Source organism: Cinclus cinclus, chromosome 6 (assembly GCF_963662255.1).
Source record: "Cinclus cinclus chromosome 6, bCinCin1.1, whole genome shotgun sequence".
NCBI classification, from domain to species: domain Eukaryota; kingdom Metazoa; phylum Chordata; class Aves; order Passeriformes; family Cinclidae; genus Cinclus; species Cinclus cinclus.
The window spans coordinates 40,975,907-40,997,759 of NC_085051.1; the positions used below are offsets into that span (position 1 = coordinate 40,975,907).

Sequence of the window (21,853 nt, forward strand, 5' to 3'; positions counted from 1 at the left end):
ACAGAGAATTGAACCTCTGCAGCACTTGTCCTGCCTAACTTCAAATGAGATAGGTGAGAAAAAATGACTCCCACTACAGGCATCATTCCTCATTTTGACCAGCAAGTGCTTCTTTCAGGACATGTAAACAGAGCCTTTGTGGTGTGATAAAGCTGATGGGCAAAGCAGCTGTGAGAAGCTGGGAAGGGCAAACACTTTCCTCTAAACAATTTATTTAGTATCTGGTAACTGAAGAGATGTTTTTAAATCCTCCAGATTGAAAGCTGAAGTAACAAAGGAGCTAGGGGATCTCTGCAAATGGAGGTGACAAGTACCAGTATGAAAAACTGGAGGGTAAAGTATTCAAACTCTGCCTATACCTATGTCCATTATATGAGCTTGGCTACTTGCTTGTTCCTCTCCAATTTCTCAAGCATTCAGTATAATCTCAAGAAAAATATTCCAGCAAGTCATTTTACACACAGAAGATTTCCTGGCTGGAACCATCATCGCAAGCTGACAACACAGCATTTTCCTATCCATTTGCATAAGAATCTCCTGTATACTGCAAAGTATATTTTGCATATTTGCCTCTTCTTTGCTCCTAAAGCTAACTGCCTTCTTGTTTTGTTGGAAAGTTTGTAGTTGAATTTTCATATCAAGATATTCACTTGCCTTAAACAGAAGACAGAGTTCTTGGTTGCATAGTGAAAAGTTTATTTAACGGGAGTAAGTTCCAATATATTATTACAAATCAACGACAACACATCAAATACAAACAATACAAACCAATTGTAGAAGGAATGCAAGCACACTATAAATATAGCCTTCATATGTGCCCTTCAGAAAGAGTCCAGTGCCACATTTTGTTAAAATATCCTCTATTTAAAACTCACCTCTTGGTGAGTGCATGAAAAGCAAACGGTGCTGAGAACTCAATTTTGAAATCACAGGACATCAAAAATATTCACATCACATAGATAAGGACTGACATACAACCATCATAGTTCACAAGAGCATAGGTCTGAAAAAGGTATGACAAGCTACAAGGTGCTCCCCATTGAAAGCCTGTGCTAATGGCCTGGAGCTGTGAGTGGAAAGCAGCCTGCTTCCCTCTGAGGAGAGATGTCCCCAGAGCATCTTGGAGGTTGCAAGGAGGTTATCTCCAGATATTTATAATTTCCAAACACAGCTTCTAAATGTCAAGGTCATTACTTGGCAATGTCTCCTTAGCTCTGAATTTTGTGTCTGGCATCCTGTTTCTTGTCCAAGGGACTTGACTCACCAGTCCAGATGGGTTTAAAACAGATAACTCTCACTGATGCATCAGAAAATTCTTCCTCGCTTCCCAATAAAGGCTACATTTAATGTATGATGAATCTGAGAAAGCAACATGTAATATCCAGAATGGAACCTAGAAAAGCCAAGGGGACTCAGATCCACCATCCACCTGGCCTGATGCACCTTCAGCTGCAACAGCAACAGTTTCAGATTACATAGCCAGATACTTTCTCCAAGCAAATGTGGACTATAACCCCAGAAAACTCTTCTTGCAATATACATTTGAACTCTGCTGTTTTATGTATCTTCCAAAACTTTATTTAATTGGTATTTACTGCAAATCAATGTCTTTAGATAAATGCCATAGCACTTTAACTCCTGATAAACTCCTGTCTTCTTTCGCAGTCTAATTAGCAATGTATTTAATACAATCAGTTCCCAGTTCTTAATTCTGCCAGTTGTGAAGTTCTCATTCTCATGTAGACAATGTCTACATGACATTGTCACACCCGATAGATATGAGATTTTCCTAGATATAAGGAGAAATAGTATTTTCTTTCACACTTATAGAAATAAAAAACAAACAAACAAAAAACTTTGTTGCTTTGATCTCTCATCCACACTCAATATGCATAAGCACACACCACTTACAACTCTGGATTTCAACACTCTTTTTAGAGAAAATTATGAATGACCATAAGAAACTCTTTTTTGTGTCTATCTACCGTTCCCCTGGTCCTTGGGTTTAGTGTCAGCATATCAAAAGGAGTAGTCCTCTGGTGTTCCTAGACATCTGACAGCAGCATATGAAGGCAAAGAATGTATGGCACCAGGAAATTCAAATTCCATTGTACTACTCATCTTACAGCAACAAGGCGGTCTATGAACAGATCAGACCTCCAGGAACAGCCTAGAGGGACTCTCCCTGCCTGACCTTAGCAAGTATCACCCCCTACCCAAATGGGCAGAGAAATAAGAGAAAATCTCCTGTGTTAATGACACCTATGGTTCTTATTTCAGACATGCTCTTTATTCCTAAGGCACCTCGTGATAAATCCTCTGTAGAGTGGCTTTAATAGGGGTAGTGAGACAAGAAGGAAGAGTATAAACAGTGGGGATGAACGTGAACTCATTTAGGGATTCATTATCTACCCTAATTCCCCACAAGGACAAAATCTTTCAGCAGCTAGACCTGTAATAAGGTTTGCTTCAAATTCACCTCACCAGGTTTAGCACCACAATGACTGACCCACTGCAGGCCATTGATGGAGGTTACATGCACACACAGGTACAAGGAGACAATCTGACAGGGTAGAGCCACAAAGAAAGGCATGTGGCTGCCTTCTAGACTAGTGCATAGTAACTCAACCTTCTTAGCACCTGAAGTCAGGTAACTAAGCTCTTCCTCTTAACACATTTTCATCCTACCTGCTTGTGCATATTAAATGGATCCCGAGCATTAATTTTCTACAAGCCTGTGTCTGACACCAGTAACCTTTCCTGAGAACATGTGTTACAGGCCTCCAAAGAGTCTGAGTACACGTAAGCAGTACCATTAGTGGTCCTTGATTTAAGCAATTTTAATTCTCTGCTCTCGATATAACACATACATTTTAAACTCCTGCTGCTACATTACACCTAAAGCAAAAAAGAGAAAACAATGGACAGCTTATTACCTTCTCTGACAAAAAATGTCCAACAGATTTGTACCATTATTATAACTAAACACTTACGCAAGGTAATTTTTATACAAGTCCTTTGTTACAGGATATGTCTCTGAACATGTAAATTTTATTTAGATCTAAATTATATTCAAAACAAAATGGAAAATAATTTTGTGCTTTCACAAAAGCAAACCCAAAATGCAAAAGAAACTTCTTCCTTGATTTAGTTTTCTGAATTTCTAGAGACAATTTAGAAGGAAAGAAAACATATATTAAAAACCTAATTAAAATCTTCCTTCCATGGAAACAAAGAAGAAATTTTCCTTTCCTGAGAATTATTTTCCCCTCTCTGAAGTTCAACTGCATTTAAACTTTATTTTTCTTTCTTGACCCAAGGTCTAATTCCAAAGATCTCTATTTAAATAAGTAGGGCTACCATAACTGCCTAAGGCAGCTAGCAGGATTGAATACAAATACCAAACTGAAAATATTACACATGCAAAATAAGATTGTTTCTCTGAAACAACTGTGGGTTTGATATTGAATGGGAATGGCTGCTGTTAATCACTAATTACACAGACAAAGTATTGGATTTATCAGAAAATTAATAAAAAACTCTCTATCCTTCCAAAAAGAAGTTGTCACTTCGATAATGAATGCTATTTGAATATCTGAAAAACTACATACTTGTATAATGTGGAAATATAATAAACAAGAAGAGGAATTATCCTGTACAACTGTGATGCTCTCCTGAAGATTAAATATTCCTAAAACTATCTTGTGTCATAAGATACTTCTGGGAAACTTAAGCAGTGAAACAACACACACCAAATGCTTTTGGTTCCACTGCAGCAGGCCTGTCTGTGGGCAGGCTGCATTTGCAGGCTGGGCACACACTCATTGGGATGACATCCCACACTCAATGCTGCTTTTGGGCTTAAGTCAGTGAGACCAAGTAGATGGACACAGTTCCAAAAGAGTGACTCGAGTCTTATTAAAGATTGGTCCACACTTCAGAAAGCAAGAACTGAAGAAAAGGTTTGCCATTTACAGTGCAATTTATCTTAAAAAAAAACCCCATTAACTAATGGCTTGAAAACTGGCACATACTATCTCTATGTCACCAAGTGATTAAACTGGTTGTAAGGCAGGCCTTATTAATTTTTTAAAACATGCCAAAATGCATTTCACACCTTATTATGAGCAACAGACAGAAGAGGGAAGTAGCTGCAAGCTAGCAACAGGGATGCCACAGTATAGTTTTAAATGGAGATAACCCACTAGCCTACAACAAGCTGTGCAGCTGAGGATCAACAATTCTGGAATATCTCATGTACATACAGGCCAGAGATCCCTTCAACAATAAATAAGTCCTAGTTAAAAAGTGGAGTAGGTGCCAAATAGTCCATCATATGTTAACTAGCACACACACAGGATTCTGCAGATCTCACAGCCAAGGACCAACAGCAATCATTGAGTAGGGCAATGTGGTCAGACTGAAGGGTCTATTCCATCTTCTTCTGTTTGGTGCTTTGGCTGACAGTGTGCTCTCCCCTCCCACTTCTGCTTGAGCAATAGCCAGCCACCAGTGGTGGCTGGGAGGACTGTATCAGGCTTAAGCTGGTCTCTGAGAAGACAGATAAAAACACAATAGTTAAAAGGCCGTCAGTCTTGCTCAATAGCTTAGAGCCAGTTGGGCACAAGGAAACCCAACATACAGCCTGTATGGAAATATGACTTTTTATTGCATAAATAAAGTCAATCGTCTCACTCTAGATAGTGGACAGCCCAGGGCCTGTTACCCTCTCCTGCATGGTAGTATGCTGTGCTCCAGGATCTCCACTCAAGCAGGGATGCCTATTAGGGTTAACTTCTTGAGGCTGAGAGATTCTTTGCTAAGGAATTCTCACTAAGTGCTTAATAGCATACAAAACTTTGAAATCTTAGCTGAGATACAGGATTGACTATACACATAATCCTCTAGATGTAAACTGCTGGCCAAGTCTGGGACTAAGTCTGGATCCAGACACACCTAAATTCTCAAGAAGAGAGTTTAAAAAAAATAAGGGGTCCTTCCTGAACCTCATGACTCAGCAGAGGGTCTCCCTGACAGTTTTATCTGACCCTGTCCTCTATGCAGTAAACAATTAAGTAGTGCCATCATATCTTGTTAAAGTATTGTCACATTTACTCATAAAATCATAGAATGCTTTGGATTGGAAGAGGACCTTGAATATCATCTAGTTCCAGCTGTTTTCCCATGGGCAGAGACACCTTCAACTAGACCAGGTTGCTGTACCTGCAGGGCTGTGAGAGAGAGGTTACACGTGCTGGGGTGCTGTACCTGTGGGGATGTGTGTGCAGGAGATGGGTTACACCTGGTTCACAGCACTGACCTGAGTGCAGGATACCTGGTGAGGAGGGAGAGGGGATGGGTTTGGAAGCCACAAGAACAGCCTTGAGAACATCTGGGGAAAACTGGGCATGTTCCAGTTACTGCTGCATGTAGTGCTTCATGAGGCACAGGTGTACTGTACTCCTTAAGTACTGGAGGAGTTGCACATTGCAGCCATGTCATAATAATTTCTGATGTTCCTGGCACAGCCTTGCCTTACAGTCCTTGTCTGTCCAAGTATTTTGTACCTGACTGACATGACTGAAGCCTGCTATGTGAATTACGCTTCATGAATCGGTCACATTTTTAATCAGTAACTTTGATTATTCGCAAACCAATAGTTTAAAAAGGATGGGGGAGTAAAATTCCCCAACAGATTTGCTTGTGATTTGCTTTTCTAACTCAACTCTCCTTTAAACCAGAAGCTGTTATGAAAGAATAATGTCAATTGCAGAATGTGATGAGTAACTCAGGTGGCCTGAGCTGCAGAAGTGTCTTCATAATACTCAACTGCTACTGCTGGATTTGGTTACCAGCTTTTTAAGGAATTTTTTACTATATGGGTATGAATAGTTGTACAAAATATAATGAAACTGTTACTGTGTTTAGTGTTTCTAGAGGTTTCAATAATTCAGATGTTATCAGCAATGACATTTTCAATAAACTTTTAATGAAATGTTTATTTCTTTTACAAAACAACCCATAAAAAAATCTCATTTCTTAAAACCAGTTATTTAAACACTTCTCTGAGTCTAAAGGCCTGAAGAGCCCGGAAATTTTTGAGAATTTCTGCAATTTCTATCAGAATGTGAATTATTGCAATTCCTCAGATTCTCCTGCTTCACATCAGCTTCTACAGTGCCTATCAGATGGACAGATAGAGACTATAATTTGTAAGGATACAGACCCTTTTCCCTCTTTGTCATAAGACGCACTGAAGCTGGAAAAGAAGTATAGTCCCATCTCCTGACAATTTGGCACTGACCTTAATTTCAGCACTGACCTTATTTTCAGAGACTGGCTTGTGTTGTTAAAGCATTTACTAAATAAATCTGCCATTTCCCTGTTGTTGATACCTTTACTTCCTACATTATCTCTTTGAAAAAAATTATTAGTCTAATCCTCTACTGTAAGGTTCCACCTGATGCAGTCTTTTAGGTAATGAAACTAAGTGAAATCCCATAAACTTAAGTCAATCTGTGAACTCCAAATTGTCATAAGCTTAAGTGTACCCACTTTTACAAAACATTTCCCTGACATGCATGGAGTGATGAACAAAAGTATTTTTTCCAAATTAACAACACTAAAAATAATGTAAGAAACAACCTAGTGAAACCTCTAAGAAAACTGTAATTCCTATGTTTTTATTTCCTTCAACAGTCTTGCAGAACTTCACCACTGACTTCCAACACCAGCAAGTTTTCCCAGAGGCTGCAGAACAGACTGAAGAACCCTGGCATTGACCACACATGTATGTTGCTGATCTTATTGCTCTGGGACATGACAAACTTCTGTATTTTATGTGCAACTTTTCTCCTGTCATTGGCCCATAGTGTTTTCTGTGTGATCATAAATAGTTTTAAGGTGTTTTCCAGTGACTCAGAACAAAAGGGTCATAGAATCATAGAGTATGTTGAGTTGGAAGAGACCCATCATGATCGTCATGATCCTTGTGGCCCTCTTTTGGTTGGTCTTTAATGGCTTAATTGGCTTTTTTATATTGTGGCTCCCAAAACTGCCCCCAGTACTCAAGGTCAGGCTGCCCCAGTGCAGAGCAGAGCAGGACAATCCCTCCCTCCCCTGGCTGGCCATGCTGTGCCTGATGCACCCCAGGGCAAGGCTGTCCCTCCTGGCTGCCAAGGCACTGCTAACTTGTGATCAACTTGCCATCAACCAGGACCCCCACATCCCTTTCTGCAGTGCTGCTCTCCAGCCTCTCATTCCCTAGTCTACACACAACACATCAACTATGAAATGTTGTTAAACTGATGTTTTATATCAGCAAACATACTTCTTTCTTAGAAGTGAAATGAGTCACTCCATCAGCAATATCTAGGAACCTGATAAACAAAGGATAAAAAAAATCCAAACACCTTAACCTAAATTGCTCAGGCCTGATTCAAGTGCTGTAGAAAGGCCACGGGATGATTCTTCATTTCATCCATGAGAGGTTAAAGGAAGGAATAGCCCTCTGCAAGCTACTAACTCAAAGAACATCTTGCTCTGACACATACCAAGCCGTACTGCCCTGTCTCCCTGTGCTTGACCTGCTTGAATAAGGCAGCTTTGCAGTTCTTCCCCACCCTGGTGAATACACACTCTCTTTTGAGGAAGGTATTTTCTCCCCATCTCAGGGCCCAAAGTAGCAACAATTCTGCTCCTTGCCTACTTCCCCAGAAAGCCACTGTGCTCCAAGCAGTGCTCTTCCAATTTCCACTCCTCCTGCCCCCAGCTTGGGCTGCTCTACTGTAGACTGACTGCTTCCTCTCTTACCATTTTGACCAGTTAAGTGCTCTGGAGCAGTGAATCAGTAAGTAGATATAGTTAAAAGTAAGCCTGAATACAGAGCAGATGGTACAGCATTACAATATACCCTTAATTGAAAATATGCAGCCCTCCTATGAGAGCAAAATCTTTGGCTTTAACTACCCCAAATAATTCTGTCCATCATTTCCTCTCAATAGAAGGAATGGACTAAATAGAGGTGCTTTACCTGGATGATTTAAAAATACAACTCAAAACTTTTCTAGTATCACCATGGAAAGTAATTTTGTGTCTCTGCAAAGAGGTATCAAAATGTAAATACAGCAGTATTCTTAGAAAAGAGAACAATTTCAAGTTAAAAGTATTAAAATAAACAACAGTTACAAATAAATATGTTTTAAAATTCCCCTCTGATGGATTAACTTCTCCTTGTTCAACTCAGCCACTGCTTATGCAGAAGATGATAACTAATACCATCACTAGTCACCGAAACATGCCAAGGAACTTTCTAATAATACCTTTGCAACAGCAATAGCAGCTGACAAACTGCATTTCTATCAGAGCCTTTTCCTTGCTATATATGGTTGCAATACCAGTGAACCAACATCCTGCTACTAAGAAAAATTTCCTCTATATTTATTGGTTGTATTCCAACCATTTTGTATTCATTCAGCATGGCAGTAAAGTAATGACTTCTGCTTCACATCTGGATTACAGAAAAAACTTCTGGTAATCACTGAGGTTTTAATCATCTATATATGCCTACAATCAGCAGATATAACATCCAATTCTTAATCTACAGAAAAGCCTTCCTATGAGCTATGAGGTGTGCACCCTGCTCCCACCCCCTGTTCAAAAATGAGTTGTGGCTGCTATTTGGGCCCACCTGTTGTAGCACTGCCAAGCCACTGCAGCATGGGCTGCTGCTGGCCAGCTGCACTCCCACCCACTCACGTGAGGGAAGGAAGCACTGACTGCTGGTGACTGTAGCGATGGTAAACCATGGAGTTACCCTGGCTAAGTGACAAGCCAGCTGTGCTTCTGGCTCACTGAAGGTAACAGCTGCCCTCTAGTGATGCAGACGCAGCAGGAGAGTTCGAAAAGGTATTCACAAAATAGTAACAGATTACTTTCACTTCATTTTTGTACCAGCACAACAGATCAGAATCACAACCACCTGAACGTGGTTTCTAGGCAATTGCCAGCTGTGATGTGAAGGCCCAGCCCAACGCCTGCATAGAGCAGACCTCCCAAAGTTTTAGAGAAAGAGCAGCTGCCTGAGAACAACCAGGCAGTCACAACTACCTTTCTTCCCTGGGACAGTGGGGAAGAAGGGTGTGCGGAGAAACCAGTTCACGTCCAAAGAAGAGCTGGCAGAATTGTGCTGTGGTTCTGTCACACAGCAGTGCCCATCAGGCAGTACCAGGGCTGGGTGGCAGCCTGCTACACTCACCATCACCTTCCTGCCATCCTTGCCCCTTCCCTCTTCTTCAGCTAGTGTAGTAGACGTGAAAGAACAGAGTCTTATTGCGGAGCAGAGAGTACGAGTTATCAAATTTCAGCAGGTAGATGCCCTCGCCCGGGTACTCGTGGCTGCCTGCCTGTACCTCCCGGTGGCTGTTCCTCCGGTACACAGGCATGATCTCCCCATAGCGGTTCCGCAGGTAGCTTTTGGAACCCCGTTCCACATCGCCTACAGGGGACAGTCCTGAATTGGAGAGAGGAGACAAGTAAGCAGGCCAGAACCATTACATAATCCAGATAAAGAACCAACAAGACCAGAATGCAGCACAGACGTGCAGCTATATGGAAGGCTAACTGTGGTAGCATTACCCAGAGCATTTCCTCTGACCTTTCTGCAAATAATTCCCACAAAGTCCAGCCTTCCTTATCATAACAAAGGTCATACCAAGAACCAGTTCTCTTGGGAATACTGATGGGACAGTATTTACTAGCCTAGCCCAGTCTCCTCTCTGCTTTAACTTACCTTTTAGACACCTTGCTGCTTTTATACACACATCAGTCATGTGATATAGACTTGAAGCAAAGAGAGGCAGGAAAGCTCTTAGCTGTTATCTCATAGTGTCTATGTCCTCAAATCACTTCTCCAAGAGGATTCCTTATAAAGGAACCTACCCCTGCTTACAGAGCCTGCAAAATTCAGACACAAACCTCCCAGCTACACTGGTCACACATACACTGAAGCCACAGAATGGGCAACATTAGTCTGTGTTTCCCAAGCACATTGACACAGGTAGCAAACATTGCAGACACAGGAAGACATGGGAGAAAAAAACAAAAAACAAGCAACCCACCCAAAAAAAAAAACAAAACCAAGAAAACAAAACAAAACAAAAAAACCAAAAAAAAAACCACTAAGCCCACCTAAAAAAAATTAAAAAAAGCCAACCAACAAAAAAGCCCCACAAACAAAGCCCATAAAAACAACTCAAAACAAAATCTTGCTCCACTCACCACCAGAAATTTCTCAGTCTGAGAGTCTAACAAAAAGAGCCAGGCTAAAATTTCTCAATTCACTGAGTGAATTCTGATTTTATTTTTCCGTGTGTTCAATTTTAAGAATGCTCTTGAGAGGACAGCCATTGACATGCTGAAGCAGAAAGGGCCAACTGCTTTCTTATCAAAACCCAAAAGGCTGCAGATAGCAAAATGGCTGACTAAACAAAGTAGATGGAAACTACAGCATCTGACAGATACTCTCAGCAACATGGCAACAAGCTACACAAATTAACCCTTATAAGATCTGCACTAACCTTCAATTTCCTCGTCCTCCTCTTCATCCTCCTCATCACTGGATTCACTGACCTGAACAGTAATGGCAGTGCTAGTAACTGTGGTCCAGTCAAAATAGACTCCAAACCCAATGTCATAGTCATCTGTAGCAAACTCCCAGCAAATGCATTTCCCTTCAGGATGGGTTGGCACACGGACTGTCACCACCTCGCCTCGCTTCACCACCATCCGGCCATTCTTCTCCTTTCCAATCTTAGCTTTGAATTCCTTCATCTTCTCAGTGGTCCACATGGTGGGTGGAGCCAGAGGGGGAGGCTGAGCTGAGACAATGGAAAATTTCACAGGTTTACATGACTTTTCACTACTGACAAACTGTTAACTGAAAATGGTGAAGCTATTTCTGGCAAGGAGCCTGCATTCCAGGACCTGCTCCCAAAAGCCCCAGATGTGAAGTTTTTCCACTCACTAGGCAGGAGCCCAAATTTCCAGCAGAAATTAGAAGTGTCTCTAGGGCAGCCTCTGCTCTTCTAGCCAGGGCAGGCACCTAAAAAGTTACCCAGACAAGAGTTCTGCCTTCAGGACTCACCTTTCCTCTGCTCCCCAAGGAGGTCTGCAGTCTCCAGCTCGGCTGAAAGGATATCCACAGCACCAGTGTGATCTGACTGAATCATGACTATATCCCCTATTCCCTGAGGCACATGGTATCTGGTTAATGGAATGGCTTCCTGCACAAAGCACATAAACATTGTCACAAAGACCATCCTGGTTAAAAAGTCCCTGCCTAGATTTGAAACAAGTCGTTAGTAACTTAGGCGTCTTTATGAAACCAAGTCAGATCTGCAGAAGCTTCTATTATTAGTGTAGGCTAGCTCTGAGACACCTCTCAGCATTGTTTCCCCACTGCACCAAACTCATGAACTTTGAAGTCAAATGCTGCATTTGTGTCACAAATTTCACTCCCCTTGGCCTCCCTGGGAGTCCTGGGCAAGCACGTTTTCACACTTGCATCAGAGTTGTCACCCCTCAAGAAAGCAACAGCCTTATAGATTTAGTCAACTATTCTTGGAAAGAATTCCCAACACACAATCTCTCTAGGGAGAGCCTTTCAGCTCTGTGTGCATCTAGACTACAGCCACAATCAAACTGTCATTGATGCATCTCAGTCAGAAGTCCATCTGGTTCACTAGGACCTCTCTTCTCATATATGCAAACAGAGTCAGGTTTTCCTGTCTCTATCTGTAAGGCATATTGGCTGCTCACAAGAAGAAACAAGGGACTTTCAGTTCCCTCTTCCATAAATCTGCAAGAATGGAATTTCCAGAAAGACCAGATAAGTGCAGAAGATGACAATTACCTTGAAGCCTCAATGAGCAAGGAAGCAAGGACTAGCTGAAGACACCAGAGGGATTTTGCACATTAGACTGATACCATTTATCTCCCACTAATATACAGGAAAAAATGTAACTAAATCTATATTAATACTACTTTTATCTTAACACAACCCTTAAAGCCTCAGTCCCATTGCGGCAAGCACAGTAGTAGGGTGGGAGAACTGCTGCTGCACTTCCGTCTTTGTTCTCAGACATAAGAAACATCCATCTACCTTTCTGATAGATCTGGTTTGGTTAGGCAGGTTCTCTTCTAGTTCAGCCACTTTCTGGTCTCCCAGCGTGCCAATCTCTTCCTTCAAATGCTCTGTTGTGCCCGCGCTCAGGTGCGCCCAAGCCTGTGACCTTTTGGAGGAAGAGAGCAAATTCAGCACTTGCACCCAGGGCACAGTCAGCAGAGGAATCGCTGCTCTGGAACTCAAATTCAAACGAACTGAAGGAACAAGCTTCTGTGGTCAGCACCTGCCAACTGGACAAAGAACCCCTACCCACCTCAGTCCTGCCAGCTCTGCATGATTACGTCCCATGTGAGCCAGGGGAGCAACTTCAGTGGGATACTCTGTAATTACCATCCTTTAGATGGCAGAAATTCACTGCACTCACCCCACAGCATGCTAGCTCACCAACACTATACGAAGGATGGACATGAGTAGCAACTTTTCTGACCAAGAAAGGACAACTTCTTTTATGCCAGCTACTGCATGGCATCTGCATACTCCCTCAGAGATCAACTGTATCAGTGAAAGAATGCAGAACAATTTTGACAGCCATCCTGAGAATGCCATCTATTTAAGTGGTCCCTTATGCCTTTCCTACTAGCCATCCCAACAGATACAGGGAGCACCCAAGTGTCTCTCTGCCATATGGAAATACACTCCACAGATAAGCAAGCAGTAAGACATACAATGGGCAGCACAATAACTTAAGCAAGGAGGTCCAAGTACTGCAGTGTAACAAAAGAAAATGGACATGCTAAAACAATAAGAATGGTACGTAGCAGGAAAAGAATGGGCAAGAAAGCGTTTATCCTCTGCTGAGGGTTTTCTTCTAAGTTATATTGAAAAAAATTGCTGCATGTTGTCTATAGCTAGACTTAAAATCCCAAATGAACTCAGATGCCAGAAGAGTGTCCTCTGTAACACTCTCATTACATATGTGAAACTTCTGTGAGAAGCAACCTAGTATTAAATAGGAATAGAAATATTTGCACTTCTGAAAATCAAAACCTTCCCACAGCACTATAAAACCAATGTCAACTGCTTTGCTCTAAAGAATCAGAAACATGAGAACACACCATTAATGGAAGAAAAAAATGCATTTCTTCAAATGTCTCCTTTCAGAAATGAGAAATATTTTCATTAGCAAGGAAGCAGACTATGAATATAGTTTGGAATAAATAAAAATAAAATAAAATATACACATTTTGCATCCACAGGGCAGACATGAAGAGGGAAAATGTGGCTTTTGTTCTCAAATTGTTACTCCTATGGCACTACAGAATTTATCCAGAAACAAAGAAATTTTTTACTTATATTCTCTCAACAGTGTGATTTCCTTTCCTAGAACTGACACGATAGACCAGAATATCTGTAAGAACAACTCTAATGAAATTAATAGCAGGTTCACAAAATGGCAGCAGATGGACAAGATAAGAACACATGGGAACAATTTTTTAAAGGAAGAATTCTTGGACTTCTATGCTATTGTTTTCCAGCCTATTTGCATTTCAGTTTAGCACTTGCATGAACACACCTAGATGGGCTATTTGGTCATTTGTTACCATAGGTGCTCCAAACTCTTCCATCAACACAGCAGCTTTCAGTTTGGGAATTTTTTCCTCTAGATACCACTGATACCCAAGAGTCTCACTGAAAGATTAGGAAGAGTTACACAAGCTTTACAAGCAGAGTTACAAAGACAGAGTTCAGCTGATTCCTCCTCACACAAACCTTTTGAACCATCTGCATCCCTTTCAAACAAGATCTAAATTAAGACAAATTTAATAGGTAATGTCCACAAGTATCCATAATCTACTTTGGCTCTTTTGCTCACAGTGTGTATTAATCTCTTTAAAGAAAATTAAATGAATTCTTCCATCTTTTTATTATATCCTCTAAAGTCAGAAAGTCTGGTAGAGAGGTCAGCAGCATCAAAACAGGATGGCATCAAACTGCTGTTTTGGGAAGAAGGGTAGTTTGATGTAGGGGTTTTTTCCTGGATTTTTACATGTTTTTTGATGAAGCTGTGGATTACCTACTGTAATTAACTCACACATTTCTGAAATTGTATCCTGTGCAACAAAGGTATAATGGCAAATGAAACTGCACTGCACTGCACAGTATTAGTGCTTGTAACCACTGAAATTACTTGGCCACAAACATCACATGCCCAGCTGGTACCAACACGGCAAACACCTGATAATAGGGTTGGTAAGCAGCATTAATGGAGAGACACAGAAAACAACTGACAAAGAAAAAAGACAAAAGATTGTCCAGAAAATAGTAAAAGGTATTTTCTTGTACAAGCTTCCACCAGATTTACAGACAGTAGGCATGCTCAACTATTAAAGTATCCTTCAGACAAGATATAGAAAATTTCCCCCTGAAAATGTAGTAGCTCTTATAATGGATTATAAAATCACAAAGGGCTCCTTTCAAGCTGAATGATTCTATGATTTGAATAGCTGAGCCATGAACTACATTTCACAAGCTTCAAAACAACCTTAAAGCCCGTAAAAACAGGTCCTCCCATACTGATTCTGGTATATACTGTCCCAAAGCAGACAGTTCAGTCTCTAGTCCCCTCTTTTTACCTGCACAGAATAAACTGCCATATGGAAGAGCTCACAGGAATGAAACAGACCGTCATGCATGTGGGCCACAACACACAAAAATGTTTTCCTACCCGCTCTGCGAAGCACTGGACTCCAAAGAATCAACTAGCTGATCTGCAACCTCTGTCTTTTGGGCTGAGTCTTCATTTGCTAACAACAAACAGAATACAGGAAGAGAAGGTAAAATAAATATTGGTGTTTATAACACACTGACAGGAAAAAATCTGAAGCCAGCACTCAAACACTGACAAGGTCACACAGCTGTGGAACAAAGACCTGTGCCAACCAGTTTTTCATGTTACGAGCTGTATCTAGAACCTTGCAGAACGAAGATTTTTAGTGGCCTCAACCCTACAAAAGGGAGAACAAAAATCTACGCATGTTTTTGGTGTAAAGCCATTCTCAGAAGCAGGGTTCATTCAGGAACTACTAATTCTAGCTTCAGAAGGACAGAACAAGGCCAAATTTCATCACGTAAAGCTGAGCTGACAAAGCCCTGGAAAAAGAAATCATGCAGCAGCAGCTCACAAAGGGCACTGATGAGATAGAAATTCCTAGGTCAGTTGAAAGGACCGTCCATAAAGACGGCTCCTGGTCCTTCCCGAGTCTGCTTAACTCGGTCCCCATAGATCTGCGGTACGCGCTTCACAGCCCTGCTCTCCGACCGCGTTAAGGCAGTGAACAGGGCACAGACAAGTTCCGGCTTGTGCAGGCTGCTGATGCCCCTCGGAGGATTCCCGAGAGTCAGGGCGGGAAGGAGACAGCTCCAGCCCAGGGGCACGGAGCCCTCGGCACAGTCCCGCTCTCGGCTAGACGGGGCCTCTCCCACCGGGGAGAGCACAAACCTCCATCACTGCTCGCTCTTCCCGCTGCACGGGAGGAACTCTTGCTGCAGCTCCAGGGCCCGAGCGGCAGGGAAGTGGCGCAGAGACCACAGTCCGTCCCTCTCCACTCAGCCCCGGCACCCGCAGCGCTGCTGTCCGTCCGCAGCGGGCATCGCGCTGCCACCGCGGGGAGCTGCCACCCGGAAACACGGCTTCTCCGGCACAAACGAGCAAACCCACCACGTATAGGAAACTCGCCCCGCAAGGCCAACGCTAAACACGGGCTGCCCCCTGCCCTGCCCACCCCGTACCTGCGGGACCCCGGGGCGCGGCGTCGCCGCCCGGGGGCTCGGAGCGGGAGCCGGCGGAGAGCGCGTCCGACATGGGCACGGCTCGGCGGGCGGCCGGAAGCACCCGAGCGTGGCCGGGGCGAGGCGGCCGGAAACACCCGAGCGGGGGGGGGGGGGGGGGGGGGTGAGGGGGCGGAAACACCGAGCGAGCGCGTGTGAGCCGGGCCGCAGGGAGACGGTGGCGCTTCGGTGCTCATGCCTCAGCCTCCCCCCTCGACAACGCAGCCAATCAGCACTTAGTTCTGCAGAGGCGCGGGGCGCGGGCGGCGTTGCAGGCTGACAGCAGGGAGGGAGTGGCGGAAGGGAGAAGGGGGCGCACCTCCAGGAAGTGATGGTCGCCACGGTAACGGGGTCCCCTGAAGACGCGTTGCCGTGGCGACCTGGGGATTGGAGCCGATGGAGCCGCGCCCGGGTCCCGCGAGGCCTGGAGTGGCTGAAGGGCCGCAGCCTGAGCCCGGGGGCGCGGGGAGACAGCCGTCCGTCTGGCCCTTCCTGACCTGGAGCGTCGAGGAAGTGGCTGAGTGGGTGGCGCAGCTCGGCTTCCCCCAGTACGAGGTGCGGGACTGTCGGTCCGGGCGGGAAACAGCGGCCCAAGGCGCCGCCTGGGCCGGTAGCCCTGAACTCAGTGTGTGTGTGTGAGCGTGTGCGTGTGTGAGCGGCGGGGGGCCGGTAGTGGCAGAGGCGATTCGCCTTTTCCTTCCGCTTCCCTGCACAGGAATGCTTCAGGGCCAACGGCGTCACCGGCCGCCGCCTCATCCAGGTGAACTGCTCCAACCTGCCCGGCATGGGCGTCACGGACTTCGGCCACACGCAGGTGGGCTGCGGCTCCCGGAGCTCCCTGCTCAGCCCCTCGGCCCAGCCCAGCGCTGCCCCTGCCCGCTGGCAGGCGGGCCGGGCTATGGCCTCTGTGCCCGGGCAGAGCGCTGATTCAGAGTGCGCCTAAAACTGGACAACCGAATTTATACAGTCATAGTTTTAGAGTATAAGTCTATTCGGGTCTTTAGATGGCTGCAGATCTAAGACTTTTCTAGGGCACCATGAGTGCTTTGTCTTTCTTTAAGTATATGTTGCCCTCTAGCCCCATAAAACTGCTTAGTAAGATGCATGCACGCTCAAAATTTCTTTTAAATAATTTTCCACTTACTGATTCGTAGAACTTACGAAAACCTAGTTAGATTTAACCTGCAGCAATTGAGCCACTGATCTCAAGCAGCAAAACAGCCACTTGTTTTCATTTCCTCCTTTTACGCTTTGCTGGACACAAGTGGGAGCTCTGTTTCTTCCTTATTTTATAAACATGTAATTGGTCTTTTTCCTTTCAAACCTACATATTTTCTTTAACAAATACTGATAGTTAAGACTGAACTTCAGGGCTACAGTCTGACCTTCCAAAGCTCCCTAAAAGTTCAGAAAATCAACAAGTTGTCTTAAATGTCATTACCCTATTTCCCTCTCCTAGTGGAAACCACAGAGGGACTGCATTTACAGAGCCAAATCATCTGTTTTGCATCACAATTTGAAGTTGCTTTCACCAGAAGACACAGGTAGAAGTTCAAACCAAGAAGAAAGAAGCAGCTTTATGCTCCAGTGACTAGAGTATTAACATTGTTTATTTTATTCTATAGTACCAAAATGCAATTGCACCGCAGTTCTATCTGGTTGCACAATCTTAACTGTTTGAAACTAGTTATGCCACCAAAAACACTACCTAGTGCCATGACTTTGCCTGTTGCTTTGAGAGAAAGGCATAAATTTAACACTAAGTTTTTCAGACAGTAAACCTTCATGAATATATTTGGTACAAGCAGATAGAGACCATAGTAATTTGTGCTTTACAAGAGTGGAAGAATTGTATAAGCATTGTAAGCCTCACCCTCTTATTGGGATATAGGGATTATGTACGGTCTTAGTTCAACTGCTGAGTAATATTAGGCCATGGGTGTGACATATCAACTGTAACCCATTCTTCCTCTCACAGGAACTGAAATTCCTCCAGATAAGCAATAGACAGCCAGGATACTGCCACAAGCTTGGAAGTGAGACTGTCTCAGTAATGTTTTCTAAAGCTTGCAAGTAAATCAGGAACATCTCACAGACTTCAGTGAAACCTAGATGTTCTCAAAGGTCATGTCCTATCCTGCCGGTTATTTGTGTTTGAAAGAATTTTATTTGGAGAGAATCCCAATATGCAGAGCTCTGCAGGATGTGTCCCTGTGGGTCTTTCAGGAAGTGTCTACTAGAACAGGTGAAAAGTTAAAGGCAGTTGAAACTGATACAGTTACTATAGAAATAAGAGCGATAGCATCAGCTCAGTGAGACAGAAACTGTTTGCAGTTTAGGGAAAATGGCAGTTTGGTAGAGAATTACACAGCTAATTATGTGAAAGCTATGCAGCGTGGACAAGTGACATTACTGCTGGTTTTAATCCCACTGTACTGGTATTTTAAATATCGATACCACTCAAGATACAAGTCTGGTGTTCTTTTGTTATCACAAAAGGAAGGGTACTACTTTTCAGAGTCAAGATGAAACTGGGGGAAGTTTTGAACAGATATTCTGAAAGATCAGTAAACCCTTGCAAATTGTATTTTAAAGCTTCAGATAAATTAGATAGTTAAATTCTCAGAAGTTGCTTCAGAAACAATGGTAAGACTCTGCTCACAGTTCCAGGTCCAGCTGGCTCAGACAACAATACACTCATCATTTTCTAAATGAACAATATGACTTTTTGCTAATCACTTTTTACACCTTTGTGTAGATTGTCATTCACATTATAATTTAACAAAGAACGATGATTTTACATTAAGCAGAAGAGACTGCACTTCATTCACCCATAACTTGTTTGTCCTTGAAGTGCAAGCATGAAAGCAGAGCTATATTTATACCACTAAGAGACCAGATGTGAGGCCATCCCTGATAGTAAATCTTAAGAGAAGGTGATATGCACTGTGTTTACAGTTGCAACTTGAAACTGTACAAAATTCAGAATATCACTTATTTTTTCCTGCTGCTCTGACATGGAATAGATGGTTTTAGCTGTTTCCCTATTGTCTTGGTTTGAAAAATGAGAATTTCTGGTGTTTTGTCTTGTGTTTCAGGAAATTTCACGACACGTGCGAGAGCTGCTGGGGATTGAGGAGCCTCTATTCAGCAGATCCATTGCCCTCCCATACAGAGACAATATGGGTCTCTTCCTAGAGAGAAAGGCACCAACAGGAAAGAGGGCAGATGCCCTCACTTTCTCACAGTTTATCCAAAAAGCAGGACTGGAGCCATATACTACAGTTCCTTCTTTGCAAGGATCCCAGACCATGATGGAAGTGGATGCTCTTCCTGCATCACAGGACATGCAGAGGCAGAATTAGAGACTCATACTGCACTTTTGCCCTTGTAAGAAGCCCAGCAGCCACAGCCACTGTACCCTTATTACCTTGGAGATTGTTCAAGGAGGTACAGATCCACCTTTACACAATTACAAAAAAATTGTGCACTGCACTGCCACTGCAGGTCTTAGATGTTTTATTACACCACATTGTCTCTTTTCTGCAATACTTCATTTGTTTACAGGAACTAAGTGAAGTGGAGGTTGTAGATCAGACTGTATCATTGCCTGTCTTTCATTTCTGCTTCACAGTTGATTTAAAAAGTCCAAAAAACAATTAGGCAAATATTTTAGGCACAAATGATTGATAAGAATTTCCCAGATGCTCAAGTGAATAGATTTCTCCCAGGCTTCAGTGTCTGCAGACTGGGCTTGCTCTGAAACCCAGATGTAAGATAAATGGCATATACAATAACTGGTGTGCAGGTGTGGTGACAGTTGTTGTCAGAAATCATAATTAAGCAAGGGGTCTAGGTGCAACATGCATAACTAATCCTTGGCCTCACCACAGAGGTGAGGTAAATGATTTCCTGTGAGGCAAAACCAGGCAGGCAGTGTTTTATCATGGTAAACAGTACTGAAACACATGATAGATGGTGGCAGAAAGTACAAAAGAACACTGAACTAGAGAATTTGGAGAATAAAAATGTCATTGTCCCAGGTGGATTTGGACAGAGTATCCAGTAACCTTTTTCCTTGAAGGACATATCATATAGTCTGTGGTGGTGAGGGTGGGATGCATTATCACCATCAAGGAAGTAGAAGTGAGTGGTCATGAAAGCCTGGCTCAACAGAAAGAGTGCTCCTGACTAAATCATTAGTATGCTGTCAGGACTTAATGCCTTTCTCAAGATCCCCCAGGGGAATGAAAAAATACAACAAAAAAAGACTGGGCCTGATCCTGTTTAGTTTGTTATAACAAATCTGTAGCCACTACAAAGTAACTGTAATTGGTTTTCTAATTCAGGTTTGTATTGAAGCTTCAATAGAAACACTGTGAAACTGAAAGCAGTTCATAGGCCAAGAATACTATGTAATAAGAACAGAATGTGTACATAGGGTTATTGGCTGGAATAGTTTCAAGAGTCTGAGAGTTAACAGTGCTGGTTCTTGCACTGCTTAGTCCCATGAAGGGGGGCTGGGATGAGCTCTTAGCAAAGCATTCCTTATGGGCCTCGCTATGGTTTATGAAGATTTAGAACCATAATCACCATTTTCCTCTGGAATTTCTGAGAAATTGTTGAAAGCAGCTGTGGAGAATGGAGATTTGTCATCCAATATCACACTAGGCTCCACTACAGCTGAAGTAAGAGATGTCTTGGTACTGACTGGCCCACTTTACTTTGTAGGACAGTCTCCAGAGGGTACCTGGTACAGTAGAGCACCAGGCATCAGATGGCACCAGACAAGCTCTCTCTTTTCTAGCAACTGGCTAAAGAGAGACTTCCTCAGTGGCACAGCTGTCAGGTCAAACCAGGGGAAGGTTCTGGGAAGGGAAAACAAGTGGAAACATTTATTGGTAACAACAGTCCAAAGCAGCTTGCTAATAATGTAACAAATAGTGGTTTTCTTCAGTATCTGATCACAAGACTTTCTTGGGCCTTTGAGAAACCATGAGATTCAGAGACTTGAATATAAAATATTCAAGGCATCACTCTGTCAAGTGAAGTAAAACTGAGACTAATGGCTCTAGAATAGTCCTGCAAATGCTGGAATCCTTTCCCTCAAGCAGCGTTCCTCTGACTTAACATCCTCAACAGCTCATGAACTGTTCATGATCATTATCCTCAAGAACTGGCCTCTCTAGATATTCCCATAGGAAGGTTTTTTTTTTTTTTTTGGTTGGTTTTGCATCCAATACCCTAGTGTTGATCAGTTGCTTCAGACTGCCTTGTTAAGTAGGATCTAGGGACAAAATTTTTCAGTTCGGGCCTTCTGTTGCTAATAAATTGTTTAAGGCAATTCCTAGAGCAGAGATGTGGTCCTAAGGACAACACAGAGTTCAGCACCTTCCAACCCGACAAGGTGGCCTATGTTTTATGTGAGATGAGGCCAGGTGCAAAGCAGAGACAAGCAGTACCTCAGCATTCAGCTGTCTACTTTCTCCTCTTATGTAATTGAAGAGGAAAAATCTTTGCTGACAAAACTCTTGCCAACGAACCTGGGCAGGAAGGTTTTTGCTCTGCACAGATGAGGCAGCCTTCAGGAAAGCTGAGGTCATTGCTTAGTTTCAGTGCCTTCTGGTGAGGCAGATTTTGCTACATGATGCTGTTCAGGCCTGCATAAAAATAACTACCCACTATTAATGGAATTTTATTTTTCTTGCAGTATCAACAAAATCAAGTATCAATTACCAGTGTGCACACAGATGTGAAGGGATAGTCTCATCTCACACTGCTGTGAGGAATCGCACTGACAACCAGACCTGTTTGGTTTGAAACCTCTGATCTGGGACGATTTCAGGTGTGGGATGCTAAAATTAGTATTAACAAGTCTAATATAGCTTGTATTTTATGTAG

General features: G+C 43.0%; 2 protein-coding genes across 2 annotated transcripts; one reads left to right on the plus strand and one right to left on the minus strand.

The window, feature by feature from the left end:
• Window positions 1-685: 685 nt before the first annotated feature.
• TMED8 (transmembrane p24 trafficking protein family member 8) lies at window positions 686-15,986 on the minus strand. Its single transcript, XM_062495213.1, has 7 exons — window positions 15,914-15,986; window positions 14,850-14,928; window positions 12,161-12,290; window positions 11,144-11,282; window positions 10,578-10,877; window positions 9,257-9,511; window positions 686-4,551 (listed from the first exon to the last, which is right to left on the minus strand). Exons 1-6 carry the CDS (start codon window positions 15,984-15,986, stop codon window positions 9,294-9,296), a joined length of 939 nt encoding a protein of 312 aa, XP_062351197.1. The 3' UTR covers window positions 686-4,551; window positions 9,257-9,293.
• A 362-nt stretch (window positions 15,987-16,348) lies between these two features.
• SAMD15 (sterile alpha motif domain containing 15) lies at window positions 16,349-19,331 on the plus strand. The gene is made up of 3 exons (XM_062495393.1): window positions 16,349-16,507; window positions 16,668-16,766; window positions 19,051-19,331. The coding sequence occupies exons 1-3, from the start codon at window positions 16,349-16,351 to the stop codon at window positions 19,315-19,317; spliced, it is 525 nt and encodes a 174-aa protein (XP_062351377.1). The 3' UTR covers window positions 19,318-19,331.
• The last annotated feature ends 2,522 nt before the right edge of the window (window positions 19,332-21,853 follow it).

Excerpts from the sequence above, each read along its gene's own strand:
- SAMD15 (XM_062495393.1), top strand. The coding sequence starts at position 16,349 with ATGGAGCCGCGCCCGGGTCCCGCGAGGCCTGGAGTGGCTGAAGGGCCG. Across the intron at positions 16,508-16,667 it reads TCGGCTTCCCCCAGTACGAG|GAATGCTTCAGGGCCAACGG; the intron begins GTGCGGGACTGT and ends TTCCCTGCACAG. Across the intron at positions 16,767-19,050 it reads CGGACTTCGGCCACACGCAG|GAAATTTCACGACACGTGCG; the intron begins GTGGGCTGCGGC and ends CTTGTGTTTCAG.
- TMED8 (XM_062495213.1), bottom strand. The coding sequence starts at position 15,986 with ATGTCGGACGCGCTCTCCGCCGGCTCCCGCTCCGAGCCCCCGGGCGGC. Across the intron at positions 12,291-14,849 it reads TCCAGTGCTTCGCAGAGCGG|GTCACAGGCTTGGGCGCACC; the intron begins GTAGGAAAACAT and ends TTCCTCCAAAAG. Across the intron at positions 10,878-11,143 it reads CCTTGGGGAGCAGAGGAAAG|CTCAGCCTCCCCCTCTGGCT; the intron begins GTGAGTCCTGAA and ends CCATTGTCTCAG.